Here is a 15,724-nt window from a genome sequence, read left to right as displayed (position 1 = left end):
TGTTTTTTTAAGAGAGAGAGATTGCTATAGGGCATGTACACTCACTGGAGAGACAGAGAGACAGAAAGTGAGACATCACCCCCGGAAGGGGAGATGACCACACTGCAATCCCTTCTCCTCCATTCTCCCCTCGGGATTTTGGGCATGCACTCACATGCACCCAGCATGAGTTTCAAGCCACCAGGTCTGGGACTCAAATCGCAATTGACCATGTGGGAGTCCAGCACCTTAACCACTACATCGCCTGCTGGGCTCTGGTCTCTATTTCACAACAAGAAAACTGAAGCTCAGAGGAAGGATGTTTAACCAGCTCAAGGCTCATCTGACCCTCATCAGTCCATCTTCAACACACATAAGGTTGAGTCTCTCCGAGCTGGCACGTTCTACTGATGAGTAGAAATGTGGAATCTCAGGCCCCAACCCAGCCTACTGAATCAGGACATACATTTGAACAAGATCTCCCAAGTAATTCAAATGCAGATTAAAATTTGAAAAACCCAGAATTTTTTAACCAAAGAATCACCTGGAAATATTGGAAAAGTACAGATCCCTGGCCCCACCCATGAGATTCTGGTTCAGTGGGTCTCACGTAGGGTCTAGCAAGTTCCCAGGTGACGCCCATGATGCTGATGATGGGGACCTGAGTTTGGGACTACTGCTCTAGGCTAAACCCCAGCCAGGGTTGCACCTGCCTCGCTAAGCTGGATTGTTTTCTCCCCCGTCCCCTTCCCCGCAGGTATGCCTGTGCCAAGATGAGGTCACAGATGATTACACTGGAGAAAACACCACTGTGGACTACACCATTTTTGAGACTGTGTGCTTCAAGCAGGATGTGCGAAACTTCAAGGCCTGGTTCCTCCCAGTCATGTATAGCATCATTTGCTTCATAGGCCTCATGGGCAATGGGCTGGTTGTGTTGACCTATGTCTATTTCAAGAGGCTCAAGACCATGACTGATACCTACCTACTCAACCTGGCCATGGCAGACATCCTCTTCCTCCTGACCCTTCCCTTCTGGGCCTACAGTGCAGCCAAGTCCTGGATCTTTGGTGTCCACTTTTGCAAACTCATCTTTGGCATCTACAAGATGAGCTTCTTCAGTGGCATGCTCCTCCTTCTTTGCATCAGCATTGATCGCTACGTGGCCATTGTTCAGGCAGTCTCCGCTCACCGCCACCGTGCCCGTGTGCTTCTCATCAGCAAACTCTCCTGTGTGGGCATCTGGATGCTGGCCATGATGCTGTCCATCCCTGAGCTGCTGTACAGTGGCACCCAGAGGAGCAGCAATGAGCAAGCATTGCGATGCTCACTTATCACTGAGCGTGTGGAGGCCTTGATCACCATCCAGGTGGCCCAGATGGTGATAGGCTTTCTGGTCCCCCTGTTGGCCATGAGCTTCTGCTACCTTGTCATCATCCGCACCCTGCTCCAAGCACGCAACTTTGAGCGCAACAAGGCTATCAAGGTGATTATTGCTGTGGTTGTCGTCTTCATAGTCTTCCAGCTGCCCTACAATGGGGTGGTCCTGGCCCAGACTGTGAGCAACAGCACCTGTGAGCTCAGCAAGCAGCTCAACATCGCCTACGATGTCACCTACAGCCTGGCCTGTGTTCGCTGCTGCATCAACCCTTTCTTGTATGCCTTCATTGGGGTCAAGTTTCGCAATGACCTCTTCAAACTCTTTAAGGACTTGGGCTGCCTCAGCCAGGAGAGGCTCCGGCAATGGTCTTCCTGCAGGCACACCGGGCGTTCCTCAATGAGTGTGGAGGCTGAGACCACCACCACCTTTTCCCCATAGGCAACTCCTCTGCCTGGACTAGAAGGACCTCTTCCCAGGCCCCTGAGGTGAAAACAGGGAGCAGATACAATGACTCTGGACCCACCCAAAAGCTGCTGAGGGAAAAGCAGTTCTGGCCATTAAGGTTGATCTCCGTGTGAAAACCCATGCCCCAGAAGAAGCTTAACCCCAACCCTAGCTACCTCGACCAAGGTTAAAAGAGATGTGGCTAATAAGCTAATGCCAGAACTGGCAACTCTCCCTAACCAAGGCTGTATCCCCAAACCTAAAACCAAAAGTGAAAGTCAAGAAACCACTCACAGCTGCTGGAGTGGAGACAGATTGGTGAGAGCTAGGGTAGTGGAAGTGGGCTGGTTCCCCTGAATGAACCTTCTTCTGGCCTGTAAGACAGTCATCCCAGAGCTTTGAGGACTGTCAAGGACTGAGGTCAATTCTTCCAGAAAACCAAGTCTTGTCTCCAAGATCAGAGATGGTAGAGAGACTTCTTGGCTTGGCAGGGAAATAGGGATTTCAGTAACTCTGAATTCCTCCTTCTATCTCCCCTTTTTCATTGTCATCCAACTCAGCAAGAAATGACAGCCTCCAGGCTGCCCCAAGCGTGTACTTGTCCCCTTGCTGTCATCTCTCCTTAGGCTTTGCTCTCCCAGGCCCCTGACAGGGAAGGATGTGGTGTTTCCTGCAAGCCAAACCAGCTGCCTCAATCTGAACAAAGCCATGTCCCCAACCAGGGCTGTGCAGTGAGGATGACATGCATTCAGGTCTTGGCTTTACTAGCATGGGAGGAGAGGACAGGGAGGAGGTTAGGGGATGGGTGGGGGTGGGGGGTGACAATGCTGGCTGCTGAAGGCCAATGGGCTTCTTTGATATTTGTCATCGGAACAAAGGCTCCTCATTTCTGTTTTCAATTCATTAAGAAAGCACATTTTATTCACACATGAATAAAAGTTTTCCCTTGAGAAAACAATGGTTTTAAAAGGAAAAAAAAAAAAAAAACTTGGGTAAATGGTAAATGTGTGTGTTCTTGTTTTGCAATCTAGGCTAAACCCCAGCCAGGGTTGCACCTGCCTCGCTAAGCTGGATTGTTTTCTCCCCCGTCCCCTTCCCCGCAGGTATGCCTGTGCCAAGATGAGGTCACAGATGATTACACTGGAGAAAACACCACTGTGGACTACACCATTTTTGAGACTGTGTGCTTCAAGCAGGATGTGCGAAACTTCAAGGCCTGGTTCCTCCCAGTCATGTATAGCATCATTTGCTTCATAGGCCTCATGGGCAATGGGCTGGTTGTGTTGACCTATGTCTATTTCAAGAGGCTCAAGACCATGACTGATACCTACCTACTCAACCTGGCCATGGCAGACATCCTCTTCCTCCTGACCCTTCCCTTCTGGGCCTACAGTGCAGCCAAGTCCTGGATCTTTGGTGTCCACTTTTGCAAACTCATCTTTGGCATCTACAAGATGAGCTTCTTCAGTGGCATGCTCCTCCTTCTTTGCATCAGCATTGATCGCTACGTGGCCATTGTTCAGGCAGTCTCCGCTCACCGCCACCGTGCCCGTGTGCTTCTCATCAGCAAACTCTCCTGTGTGGGCATCTGGATGCTGGCCATGATGCTGTCCATCCCTGAGCTGCTGTACAGTGGCACCCAGAGGAGCAGCAATGAGCAAGCATTGCGATGCTCACTTATCACTGAGCGTGTGGAGGCCTTGATCACCATCCAGGTGGCCCAGATGGTGATAGGCTTTCTGGTCCCCCTGTTGGCCATGAGCTTCTGCTACCTTGTCATCATCCGCACCCTGCTCCAAGCACGCAACTTTGAGCGCAACAAGGCTATCAAGGTGATTATTGCTGTGGTTGTCGTCTTCATAGTCTTCCAGCTGCCCTACAATGGGGTGGTCCTGGCCCAGACTGTGAGCAACAGCACCTGTGAGCTCAGCAAGCAGCTCAACATCGCCTACGATGTCACCTACAGCCTGGCCTGTGTTCGCTGCTGCATCAACCCTTTCTTGTATGCCTTCATTGGGGTCAAGTTTCGCAATGACCTCTTCAAACTCTTTAAGGACTTGGGCTGCCTCAGCCAGGAGAGGCTCCGGCAATGGTCTTCCTGCAGGCACACCGGGCGTTCCTCAATGAGTGTGGAGGCTGAGACCACCACCACCTTTTCCCCATAGGCAACTCCTCTGCCTGGACTAGAAGGACCTCTTCCCAGGCCCCTGAGGTGAAAACAGGGAGCAGATACAATGACTCTGGACCCACCCAAAAGCTGCTGAGGGAAAAGCAGTTCTGGCCATTAAGGTTGATCTCCGTGTGAAAACCCATGCCCCAGAAGAAGCTTAACCCCAACCCTAGCTACCTCGACCAAGGTTAAAAGAGATGTGGCTAATAAGCTAATGCCAGAACTGGCAACTCTCCCTAACCAAGGCTGTATCCCCAAACCTAAAACCAAAAGTGAAAGTCAAGAAACCACTCACAGCTGCTGGAGTGGAGACAGATTGGTGAGAGCTAGGGTAGTGGAAGTGGGCTGGTTCCCCTGAATGAACCTTCTTCTGGCCTGTAAGACAGTCATCCCAGAGCTTTGAGGACTGTCAAGGACTGAGGTCAATTCTTCCAGAAAACCAAGTCTTGTCTCCAAGATCAGAGATGGTAGAGAGACTTCTTGGCTTGGCAGGGAAATAGGGATTTCAGTAACTCTGAATTCCTCCTTCTATCTCCCCTTTTTCATTGTCATCCAACTCAGCAAGAAATGACAGCCTCCAGGCTGCCCCAAGCGTGTACTTGTCCCCTTGCTGTCATCTCTCCTTAGGCTTTGCTCTCCCAGGCCCCTGACAGGGAAGGATGTGGTGTTTCCTGCAAGCCAAACCAGCTGCCTCAATCTGAACAAAGCCATGTCCCCAACCAGGGCTGTGCAGTGAGGATGACATGCATTCAGGTCTTGGCTTTACTAGCATGGGAGGAGAGGACAGGGAGGAGGTTAGGGGATGGGTGGGGGTGGGGGGTGACAATGCTGGCTGCTGAAGGCCAATGGGCTTCTTTGATATTTGTCATCGGAACAAAGGCTCCTCATTTCTGTTTTCAATTCATTAAGAAAGCACATTTTATTCACACATGAATAAAAGTTTTCCCTTGAGAAAACAATGGTTTTAAAAGGAAAAAAAAAAAAACTTGGGTAAATGGTAAATGTGTGTGTTCTTGTTTTGCAATCCCACAGACCCCACTTGACTGCCCCCACTTCTGTCCTCTCCTCCTTCCTTCAATCTTCATTTCTCAGAGATGATCAGACACACAAGGTCACAGAGCGATGCTCCGAGTCTATGCAATGACACAGGTCTAAGAAGCTGAAAGAGGTAGAAGGAGGGTGTCCATCTTGCAAATATCCTTCCAGAGCTCATGGAATAGGACCCAAGTCTGTGTGGTCAGCAGTGAAGTGAAGACACTTATCCGAATAGAGCTTTGGAAAAATTAAGTTGTCCCAGTAACCTCTATGTCTGGGAACTCTTTCAACACTTAACAGCATTTGAACGCTGGCCTGCTCACCTATTCCAGCTCAGCTTCAAACTAGATCCCTTGACCCTGTCATTCCCTCAGACTCCCACAACTGGTGTTTGGAGGGAGGGCCTTTCTTTGGGGTCAAAAGCAACAGCCTGATGGATTAAGGGGTCTAGGATGGGACTCTTTACTAGATACTAAGAGTTGTAACACCCACCCGTGATCCCCTCTACTGGCCATTGTAGCAGCACTGCCTCCCCCCACACTGTGTCAGTCCGTTCCTTCTGCCCAAATAAAGTGCCACAGACTGGGTAATTCATAAACAATAGAAATATATTTCTCACAGTTCTGGAGGTTGGGACATCCAAAATCAAGACTCTAGCAGATTCAGTGTCTGGTGGAGCCTGGCTCTGTTTCCAAGATGGCACCTTATTGCTGCATCCTCTGGAGGGAGTGAATGCTGTGTCCTCACACAGAAGGACAGAAAAGCAAAAAGGGACTAGCTAGTTTCCTCTAGTCTTTTTTGTTTGTAGTTTCCTCCAGTTTTTTTGTTTGGTTGGTTTGTTTTGTTTTGTTTTTGCTACGGGGCACATGTGCTCGCCAGAAAGACACAGAGAGACAGAGAGACAGAAAGCAAGAAATCACCTCCCCAGGGAGGATGGTCACACTGCAATCCCTTCTCCTCCATTCCCCTCTCTGGATTTTGGGCATGCACGCACACATGCCCGGTGTGAATTTAAGCCGCCAAGCCCAAGACTCGAACCATGGGCGACTACATGGGAGTCCAGTGACATAGCCATTATGCTAACTGCTGGTTCCTCCTCCAGCTCTTTTATAAGGTCATTAATCCCATTCATGAGGGTAGAGCCCTCATGACCTAATCACTCCCAAAAGGCCTCATCTTCTAATATCATCACCTTGGGGCTTACATTGCGACATGTGAAGTTTGGAGAGACATATCCATTCAAACCACAGCAGTGTAAAAACCCATTATAATGGAGTGGGTACAGAGAAACAGATACTACCCTACACATAGGCCAGGCAACCAAGTCACTGGGTGCCCTGGTGCCCACAAGATACCCAGTGATACATGGGGAGGTGTCTAAGGACCCCAAGCTGGATCCAGGGAAGGGGGATAGGGGTGAGGGCTAAGACATTCACTTGAAAGGTGATTCCATCCATTTTCTCAAGTGAAAAGAGCCTGGTTGCAAATGGAGCCTGCCTGGAAATGACGTTCGTTCTCTAATCTTATAACCACATGGCATGACCATCCTCTGCGGGGTGCATTGGGCTGGTGGGTTTTTAACACGATTTGTCAGCCAGCCTCTAAGCCGGGAACCAGCTCCCCCAGAGAAATGAGCCTGGCACGAATGCAGTCAGCATGGAGCAGCGTTCACGGCAATGTCATTAAATATTGAAAGGTGCAGCTGCGACTGTGTGTGCATAAGCGTGTGGCGAGAGGGCAATGCCCACATGTGTGTGTGTCCCCAAAGGGAGCCTGCCCGAGTGCTGGTGGGTGTGGAGCCCGCTGGTGTGTCTATTCTAATGAAGCTGCAGATGGGAAACCAATCTCCAGTTCCTGAAGGGAGGAATGTAACAGAGCGGTCATGGAAAAGGAAGCCAGGCCAACCACACAAACACACCACCCTGCTTCAAATACATTTTTCTAGAATAACTGGACGTCTCCAACTATTTACAGAGACAACAAAACCCCCAGCAATGTTAATCCCCCAGACTGCTGTGTCTCAGAAATTCTGACCTCGGCTCATGGCCGGTCTGACCCCAGCTTCTTTGCCCAACGTGCTCACGTGTCTACCCTGAGCTTTGGAATGACCCCTGGGAGAAGGACAGGACCCCCTGGGAGGCCCACAGAGGGCTCTTTTTACTTTTTCGTCTGCTTATACCACTGCCACTTCACAGGTTCATGGCCCCCACAGCCCTCCATAGTCTCCCCATGTTTCTCCTTCATTCCATTGCCAGTTCCAGTCCCTCTCACCCTCCCTGGCTGCAACCCCAGGCCAAGGCCAAGGCGTTCCCAGGCTATGAATCTGCCCTTTCAGCTGGAAGCACCACACCTCTCAAATCAGACTCGCAGAGTTGCAAGGGGCAGGCCCTCCAAGAGCAGTTGGCCTGCTCCCCAGTTATTCTCTCTAGGTGGTGAAACAGAGGCCCCAGAGAGGGGTGCTGACTTGCCTGAAGAGCATCATGATGTAGGGATATTGGTCAAACCTGCTTTGGGATCCTGCGGGGTCTGAAAGGGTTGCAGGAGGCGTTGGGAGAAAGCAGAGGCCCTGGAGCCCAGCCGACTTTGAATCTCATTTCTACTGCTTCCCAGCTGTGTGACCTTCAGCTGTTGCTCAACTGCTCTGAGTCTCAGATTTCCCAACTGCAAAATAGAGAGGATTTGGGTAAACACTTAGCAGTGACTGGAATGTTGAGTGTGCCGGGGAGGAGGATGAATGCTGCAGCCAAGCTGCCTAGTGTGAATCCCAGCTCCACAACTTGGGCAGGTCATTTCGCCTGCCCATGCCTCAGTCTCTGAGTCTACATAACAGGGACACTAGTAGATACCTACCTCCTAGGATTGTCGTGAGAAATAAACCCAAGAAAGTGCTTGGACATGCTTATGTAAGTGCTGCGAGTCATCATTTATGAGAAATTTAGGAAATGGTAGCTTAAAAAAAAAAAAAACACCTCAGTTCCTTAACCATAGATGTAAATCAAGCTGGAGAGCAACTGAGATGAATTACTTGTCCTTCACAGCATTCGTACAGGTAAGTCAACAGGGAAATGACTCACCTGAGGTCTCTCAGCAACTCCTGGCAACACTAGAACTTGAACCCGGTTTCCCAGGCTCCCATCCATAACCCTTCCCACAAGGCCTTGCTGCCCTTTCTTGAACACCCCTATGCGTGCACTCTGCACCCTCCATCCTCACCCAGACTACCAAATTCTTTGCTGGAGGGTACTTTCTATGTTGTCCTACACGCAGGTCCTTAAAGAGAACGTCCCCCTTCAGTAGTTCCTGCCCTTGTCATTGAGTATGGGAGAGTGAATGAAATACAAAAGAAATATGGCAGCAGGCCTAAAGAAAATCAGGCAATCAATCTTTTTAAAGAAAGAAAGGTCAGATATCCTCTCTGGGAGTTAGGTTCTCAGTTGCATTTTTCCATTGAGGGTGAACAGTTGGAAGAGATGAAACAAGCCTACGGGGATAGGGAGTGGGAGGCAATTCTGAGTGGGTAGTGGAAGGCAGGGAGAAAGTGGGGCAGGGGCAGGTTCTAGGGAAGACATGCTGGGGGCCACAGTTGGAGAGTGTCTTCAGTGGGGAGATGGATGTCTCCACCCCTGTGCATACACACACACACACACACACACACACACACACGAGTTTCCTCAGGCCTCCCCATCTCAGGCGAGGAGAAAGGGAGAAAGGGTTATCTTTGTCTTAGAGACAGGTGAGCTCATGGCCCTTTTTGTAGGGAGGAGGGTAAGAGATGGCCAAGTTTCCTGATCTGGGCCTTACAGGGAAAAAAAAAAAAAGTGGAAAAGGTGGGAGGCCTCTCCCTCAACTCAAAAAAGCAACTCTGTCAAAGAGGCTTCGGAAAAACAAGCCCGCCCCACTCGGAGCAGATTGAGAGGCCCCAGCCCCACCATCCCTGCACTTGTCTCACTGGAGGCCCAGACAGGGCTCTGTCGCAGAAAAGACGACCTAGTCCCTTGCTCACCAGCCAGAGCTGCTCCAGACTAACAAATATCACCCGATCCTATGCAAAACCAGACACAAGATGTGAATTTCCCACGCAGCTCATCTCTCTCCGCGTGACCCAGTTCAGACTTCTCTGCTTTTTGCCAGGCGCTTTTTCTCCCATTTGCACTGTGAAGATGGATATGACCTTATGTTTGTCTATTGCTCAGTCACCCCGGAGAATTCACTGGCTGGCTTGTCCTGTGACACGGTGTGCACTACACACTTTGGCCTCTGGCTTCTCCTCTCTGGGTACATAAAGCCCTCCCTGCACATGCAGGATGGGGGTCAGGCTTGGTCTGTCCCTTCATAACACAATCTGTCCTGAGGTCAGACATCCATGCCCACTACCAAGAGGGCAAGTGAGGAGGCAGTCCTTGCCCTGAAGCCTCATGTGCCTGTGTCAGAGTCTGCCTAGGACAGGCTCGTTTCTGTTTATTCTACGTAAATATCTGACATTGTGAAGTTCAACAGATGGGGCAGATGACGTGCCCCCAAGACCTTTCCCAGTGTTCAAAGAGGCTTGGAAATGCAAGCACATTTATCTTGTGTGGTTCGTGCAACTGTGCTCCAGTGACCGAAGCCAGAGCGTGACCACGTGCAAAGACTGAGTGGGCTATTCTTCTTCCCAGGCCAGGCCAGGACCTATGGTCAGGCAGGCTCTGGGAGTCCCCTACATGAACCAGCTCTGTCCCCTGCCTGGAAGCTTGGCATCCTCTCCCTGGGCACAGTCTTGCTTGCACTGTCCTTCTCCACACACTCCCATTTCAGGGAAGCTCAGTTGCCTAGGAGTGCTTTGACAATCTTTGGACAGGGAAGTCAGGATTGGGGAAAGGAGAAGGAAGGACGATGAGAAACCACCTAGGCTGTTCAGGGAGACATTCTTCTGCCTTCATCCACCAGAGCAAGACACAGGCCGAGACCTACCCAGGATCCTTAAATCCTTTGGCAAAAGTAGAACTTGGATTTTTGTTAAGAACTACACCTGCTCTTCCTCCAGCCTCCTCCTCAGTCACCCCATTCCCACTCACAGCCACTAACTCCCATCAGAGCCAAACCCTGAGAAGACTGTGGACTCCAAGAGGTGATGAGTGTTGCTGGGGGTGTCAGAGGCTGGGAGACAGGAAATAAGGTGTCACAAAGGGATTTCAGGAATCACAGAGACTTGGGGGGAAGAGACCTCGGGAAAGTGGAGGAGGGATCAGCCCAGGAAGGGAGATGGGTTACCATTTACCGAGCACATGAGATGCACCAACGCCTCTGCCAGGTGTACTGCTGCCCACTGAATTCTTAGGACAACACGTGGGGAAACTGAGTCCTAGAGACCTCATGTAACTGTGTACTGTAACTTCCCTAGCGATAATCACTACAATGATCTAGGATGTTACAACACACTACACACCGTACCTTTCTTTCATTTCATTCTTATAACAACCCTACTAAAGTCCCATTTTACAGGTAAGGAAACAGAGGTTCGGAGAAATTAAGTAACACTGCCAAAGTCACATTTCTATAAGTGACTTCAGCCTGTCTTAGCTGGCCTCCAATCCACACTATTGTGACCATACCACACTGTCCAACCAACGAGCTATTTATCCATTACCAAATATTTATGGAGGCCCTACTTAGTGCCAGGCATTGGGCTGGGTACAACTAATATTTCTCAAAGCCCACTGGTTGCAGAGCTCTGTCCTAGGAGAAGGAAGAACCAAATACCCAGACACAGCCACCCTCTCTCAGGGGGATGTGACCCTTGCAGCCAGGTAGAACCTGGTCTTTGCTGACCCCCAAAGCTTGGTCTCCTTCTCTCTTCTGGACCCTGCTTCCCACAACCCAGGCTTCCCCATAGACCAGTCCTGCTGGGCTGTAAGCAGCCTGGGAGGCTAGTGTCCCAGCTCTGCCATAGAGTCTCAGCGCAACATGGGCGGGTTGCTGTGCCTCTTTGGGCCTTCATTTCTTCAGCAATAAGATGAAATTGTGGGACCAAATAACTCCGGTCCATCCCTTCCACCTCCAATACACTACAGATGCCATAAGGGTGGGGTCTGGGAGCCCCACGCTCAGCCAGGCAGGGCTCTGGGCATGTTGATACCTGGAAGGGGTGCAGGGTGAGTGGGTGAGGGGCTGAGGAAGCTGCTCCACCCCCAGTTGTGGTTTCTGGTGGGGCCGCCTGGCAGCAGGTGAAGGGAAGTGTTTGTCACCCTTCCAACAAAGGCAGTCAAACAAAAGCCTCCCAGGGCACCATGGGAACAGGCAGCAAAGGCGCCAAAAATAAAACACACCTTTCCTTTGATAGGTACCAGCAGCTGCTGCGAGACCTTTGTGAGCAAAGAGTTCAGATTTCATGCCTGAGCACATTCCCGTACTCACACTCACACACACTCAGAAGAACGGTCAGCCTCACAAACAGCCCACACAAGTAGATGCTCAACATTCACATAAGGAACACCAGACAGTCACACACACAAACACCCACACTTGGCCCACTGCTTTGCTATCTCCATTTTGAAATACTTTTTTTTAAAGAGAGAGATTTTTGCTATAGGACATGTGCACTCACCAGAGACAGAAGGTGAAAAATCACCCAGGGAGATGGCCACGCCACAATCCCTTCTCCTCCATTCTCCTCCTGGGATTTTGGGCACACACACACACGACCCAGTGTGAGTTTTAAGCTGTCGGGCCCAGGACTCGAACCATGGTTGACTACATGGGAGTTCAGCGATGCAACCATTATGCCATCTTCTGATCCCAATGCCCAGAGTGAGTTTTAAGCCACCAGGTCTGGGACTCGAATCATGGTCAACTACATGGGAATCCAGTGACGCAACCACTACACCACCTGCCAGTCCCAGGTTTTGAAATTCTTAATACTTTTTGAACAAAGGGCTTAGCATTTTCATTTTGCACTGGGTCCTGCAAGTCCTGTAGCCAGTCCTGCTGGTTATGGTGCACACCCATAAGTACCTACATTCACAACATGTCTAAGGAGCACACAAACGTCTATATACAAGAATGCATACAGCACACACTCAGCAGTACAGACACTCATGCCACACACGCAGCACCCACATATACAATAATCCCCTTGTGTACACACACCGTGGCATATGCGTCAGTACCCAGAAGGGACAAAGACACAAAAGCAACAAGCACAACAACCCCTGTAGCTCACTGATGCAATTCCACTGATGTAACACTGGGGGCGGCAGAACAAAGCAAGAGTGCTTTGTTCTTTTCCCTCCTGCAACAGCCACAGCTGGCTTCTCCCATTGGCCTTGAGCCCACTCACCACCAACCCACAGCTGGGACCAAAAGAAAGGGAGAACTTGGGAACTAGAGGAATTTATGGAAAGGGGGTGGGCATGGGTGAGGAGGGAGAAAGACATCAAGGAAGAACAGGTGGCTTGGCAATAAAGTGTGCTGCTCTGCAAGGTTGACCCACGTGAGGTGGCTCTAGATTCACATCCAGAGACCTCCCTGAGCATTCTGGGTACATGCATGCTTATGATCTGGCGCTGGCTGAGGCTGGGGATGGTTCTTAGTGTCAAGATCCTGTTGGGTGTGCCCTCCCCCGCCCCCTTGCTCCTGGAAGAAAAGAAGAAAGAGAGAGAGGAAGGAAGGAAGGCCAGAAGGAAGGAAGGAAAGGAGGCAGGGGGTAAGGAAGGGAAGGACTTTTTAAAAGAAAGAAAGAACAAGAAGGTCAGGAACTAAATCTCCAGGTGTTGGCAGCCAGAGCGGCAGTCCCATGGAGCTTAGACAGTCTCGGACCCTTGGAAGTAAGAACAATGTCCCACTCTTCCGTGTAAGCACACGCCACCCCACCCTGGGAAAGACAATCAGAAGGTCCCCAGCTCTACTTCTTCCAAGTTACACAGCCCTGGGCCACATAGCTTTCCTAGCCTGTGTCTTCCTCTGGAGGTACATTAGCAATGTCTGCATTGCAGGGCTGGGAGGTATGCAGATACTCCCTCTCCTAGAGTCTCCTAGCGTTCAATAGTTAGTCTCCTTCTCAGGCCTCGCAATCTGATTCTTGGTTCAGAAACCCCACTCCCCCGCCCCATTAATGGCAGATGTTCAGAGCATGCTTCTTTCTCCTCTCCTCCTCCCCTCACTTCCCAACCAGATGCAAACAGAGAGGATGGACGCGGTTCATGGCCCACCATTCCTTCAGGGACCTTCAGGGTCCAGCAGCCCCATTTGATCCCACCACCTCCCCCAACCCCATCAAGTCAAGCAAGACTCCAAGGCCTAGAACTTTTTCTTCCTCCTCAACTCTCCACCCCCAACCTTAAACTTGCCTATTTAAAACTGTTCTAGTCTGTCCCTTCCTTGGGGACCCAACAATCTGTTAGGTGATACCAGATGCTGAAGGAGTGATTCAGAACAAATTAGCTCTAAGGAACGTTCCATCATGCCCCGTTCCGGTTACAGCCACCCACAGAGGAGAGAAGAAAGGCCACCTGATTTCATCAGAATCCTCACAAGTGCATAGGCCATCGGGTCCCCACACACGCTCCCTGTCAATTTACCAAGAGGGAAACTGAGGCGTTGAAGGGCAAAATGACTTGGGCGAGCAGCAGAGTTCAGACCTGTGGTCTTTCTGAGATGCAGCCTCTACAAGACCAGGCATGTCTCATCAGTACCCAGCTAGCGTTCATTCCCCAGGGGCGGCAAGTGCCCAGGCTTGCTGGAGGCCAGCCAGGGCAGGAAGTCTGCTCACCAAGTGCCCCTTGACAAGGAGGAGGTGAAAAGCAAAGAACCTTGGCATCTACATCCCCATGATAGGTTTCCCCATTTCTCATCTGTGTGACTTTGACAAGTCACTGTCTCCTCCCCAGCCTCAGTTTCCCCACTCAAAAACAGATGTGATGTTAAAACAGCCTTCTTCGGGAATTCCATTCAGTAAGGTAGTGGATGTTGGGCTCTTTGTCAAGTGTAAAGTGATGGGGAGAGCCATAATAGACACCCTTCCATAACAATAAGTGGAATAACCCCCTCTCCTGTGAGTATCTCAATCGATAGTTTAGGGGTCACCTTTCCCCAGAAGATGTAGGAATTAGCCCCCCTTGACACATAAAGACAAAAATCACTTGCTTTGGTTCCAGAGTGAGGGGAGCAGCATAGGGTGGCTTTATGTACTCCGACACCACATGCCCCAGCACGTCCCCAATGTGCCCCTGGTTGCCCACAACTCCTTCCAGGAAGGGAGGCTTAGAGACACCAAATTTAGCAGGTGCAGACCCACTCCTGATTGGCTGGCCTGGCCCAGGGCCTGGTCGAAAAGTGCTTGTGGAATAAATGTATGATTGGTGAATTTGGGGTCTTCCCACTCGCTTGACTCATAAGTTTAAATTCGACCAAAACATCCTGCATTGCAGAGACATGCCCTGGCAGACAGGCCCCTCTGGGGAAAGCTGTTTGTCATGGCTGGAGGTAAGGGCGCCCTTTCCCACCGTAAGGATTCCAGACAGGAAACAGATGACCCTGGCCTCTAATGTCCACCCCATCCCCCCAAGCACGGGGTCCCAGGCTTTGACGCAGGCACCTCTGCAAATAGATGTCGTTTCCATGGGAACTGAAACCCCAGTTGGTTTTTCCCTCCCAGGCGCTCTGTAATTTCCAGCACAGTCTGTGCAACGTCAGCCTCAGAACGGTGGCGAGCTGCTCCTCCGGGTCTGCGTCCAGCACAGGGCAGCTGAGCTGACCTCAAGAAGTCATATAACAAGGCTGTCCTGCCAGAATGGCTTCCCGCGGCCATGAGCGCCAGCCCCTGCCTCCCCTCTAGAGAGGTGCCCAGTAAGTGGGCGGGGCCAGAGACGAGTCCTTGAACCTCCCCGAGGGAGGCCTGGGGAGGGGAAGGGGGTACTGGGGAGGACGGGACTCATTTCCAGTAAGAAGTAGGAGGGAAGGCAAAGGTCTCAGTCTGGCAGCCTGGGCCCCAGGGAGAGCCGCGGGTGACAGATGATTTCTAGCTGCAGGGGGGAGGTTGTGCTCTCAGTAGCTGGATCATCAGCCTCTATTGTCTGAACCCCTGGGAGGAAACAGCGGTGGAAATAATGGCTGAGGGGAGGGGGCCGAGCTGGGAGGGGCGCGAGGAGATTGGTGGACAGGGCTCTGGTCAACTTTCAGGATAGGATGAAAAGAGGGTGGAGGGGCTACTGTGAACCTTGAGGTGACTATGGCCCCTGCTGGCACCATGACTGTGGTCCTTGAAAGACCCCCCCTCCATTGAGCCCAGCTCAGCCCACTCAGATTTCTGGCCCAAGGTAGAGACTGCTACTTCTACTGCCTCCTTTGGCAGCCCAAGGGCAACAGCCAAGCCTTTCTCTCCCCCCCCCCCCCCCCAGAGCTGCGGCCCAGGTGCCCACAGGACCCCAGAAGGGGGATCTGAGGTCAAGATGGGAACTGGGATGCCTTTGAACTCGTCCCTTGCCCTCTCTCTGAGCCCCTCGTCAGCAATGTGAGGCAATGACAATAACACCAGCTCTCGCCTTTTCCAGGGCGTTGTGGGTGAGGTGAGGACTCTGGTGTGAAAGTGCTCAGCAGCCAGAGCCTTTGTTGTTGTTTTTATTATTACCTGTGGGGAGAGTCCCACCCGGATTTAAGCCCAGAGCGCTTCACACTTCTCACCCCATTGCCATGCCCTGAGCCACAAGGCAGGCCACTACTCAACAGCGTCCACCAGCCAA

The 15,724-nt window shown here is 51.2% G+C and overlaps 2 protein-coding genes across 4 annotated transcripts in view; both read left to right on the top strand.

The window, feature by feature from the left end:
• LOC102468763 (C-C chemokine receptor type 7) overlaps nt 1-2,618 on the top strand; it is a 14,034-nt gene extending 11,416 nt beyond the window's left edge. For all 3 annotated transcript variants that reach the window (XM_014590679.2, XM_027774765.1, XM_027774767.1), the window contains one exon: nt 737-2,618. In XM_014590679.2, coding sequence (XP_014446165.1) covers nt 737-1,798 — 1,062 coding nt within the window. In that variant the 3' untranslated portion in view covers nt 1,799-2,618. The remainder of the gene's footprint in view (nt 1-736) is intronic.
• A 249-nt stretch (nt 2,619-2,867) lies between these two features.
• Nucleotides 2,868-4,976, top strand: CCR7 (C-C motif chemokine receptor 7). The gene has a single exon (XM_014590680.2). The coding sequence runs from the start codon at nt 3,037-3,039 to the stop codon at nt 3,967-3,969; it is 933 nt and encodes a 310-aa protein (XP_014446166.1). The 5' UTR covers nt 2,868-3,036; the 3' UTR covers nt 3,970-4,976.
• The last annotated feature ends 10,748 nt before the right edge of the window (nt 4,977-15,724 follow it).

This window comes from Tupaia chinensis, unplaced genomic scaffold, assembly GCF_000334495.1.
Source record: "Tupaia chinensis unplaced genomic scaffold, TupChi_1.0 Scaffold000477_1, whole genome shotgun sequence".
In the NCBI taxonomy this organism is placed as follows: Eukaryota; Metazoa; Chordata; class Mammalia; order Scandentia; family Tupaiidae; genus Tupaia; species Tupaia belangeri.
This window is presented reverse-complemented; position numbering and strand designations above follow the sequence as displayed.

Bases quoted from the DNA above. Each gene is read 5' to 3' on its own strand.
- CCR7 (XM_014590680.2), top strand. From the start codon at position 3,037: ATGTATAGCATCATTTGCTTCATAGGCCTCATGGGCAATGGGCTGGTT.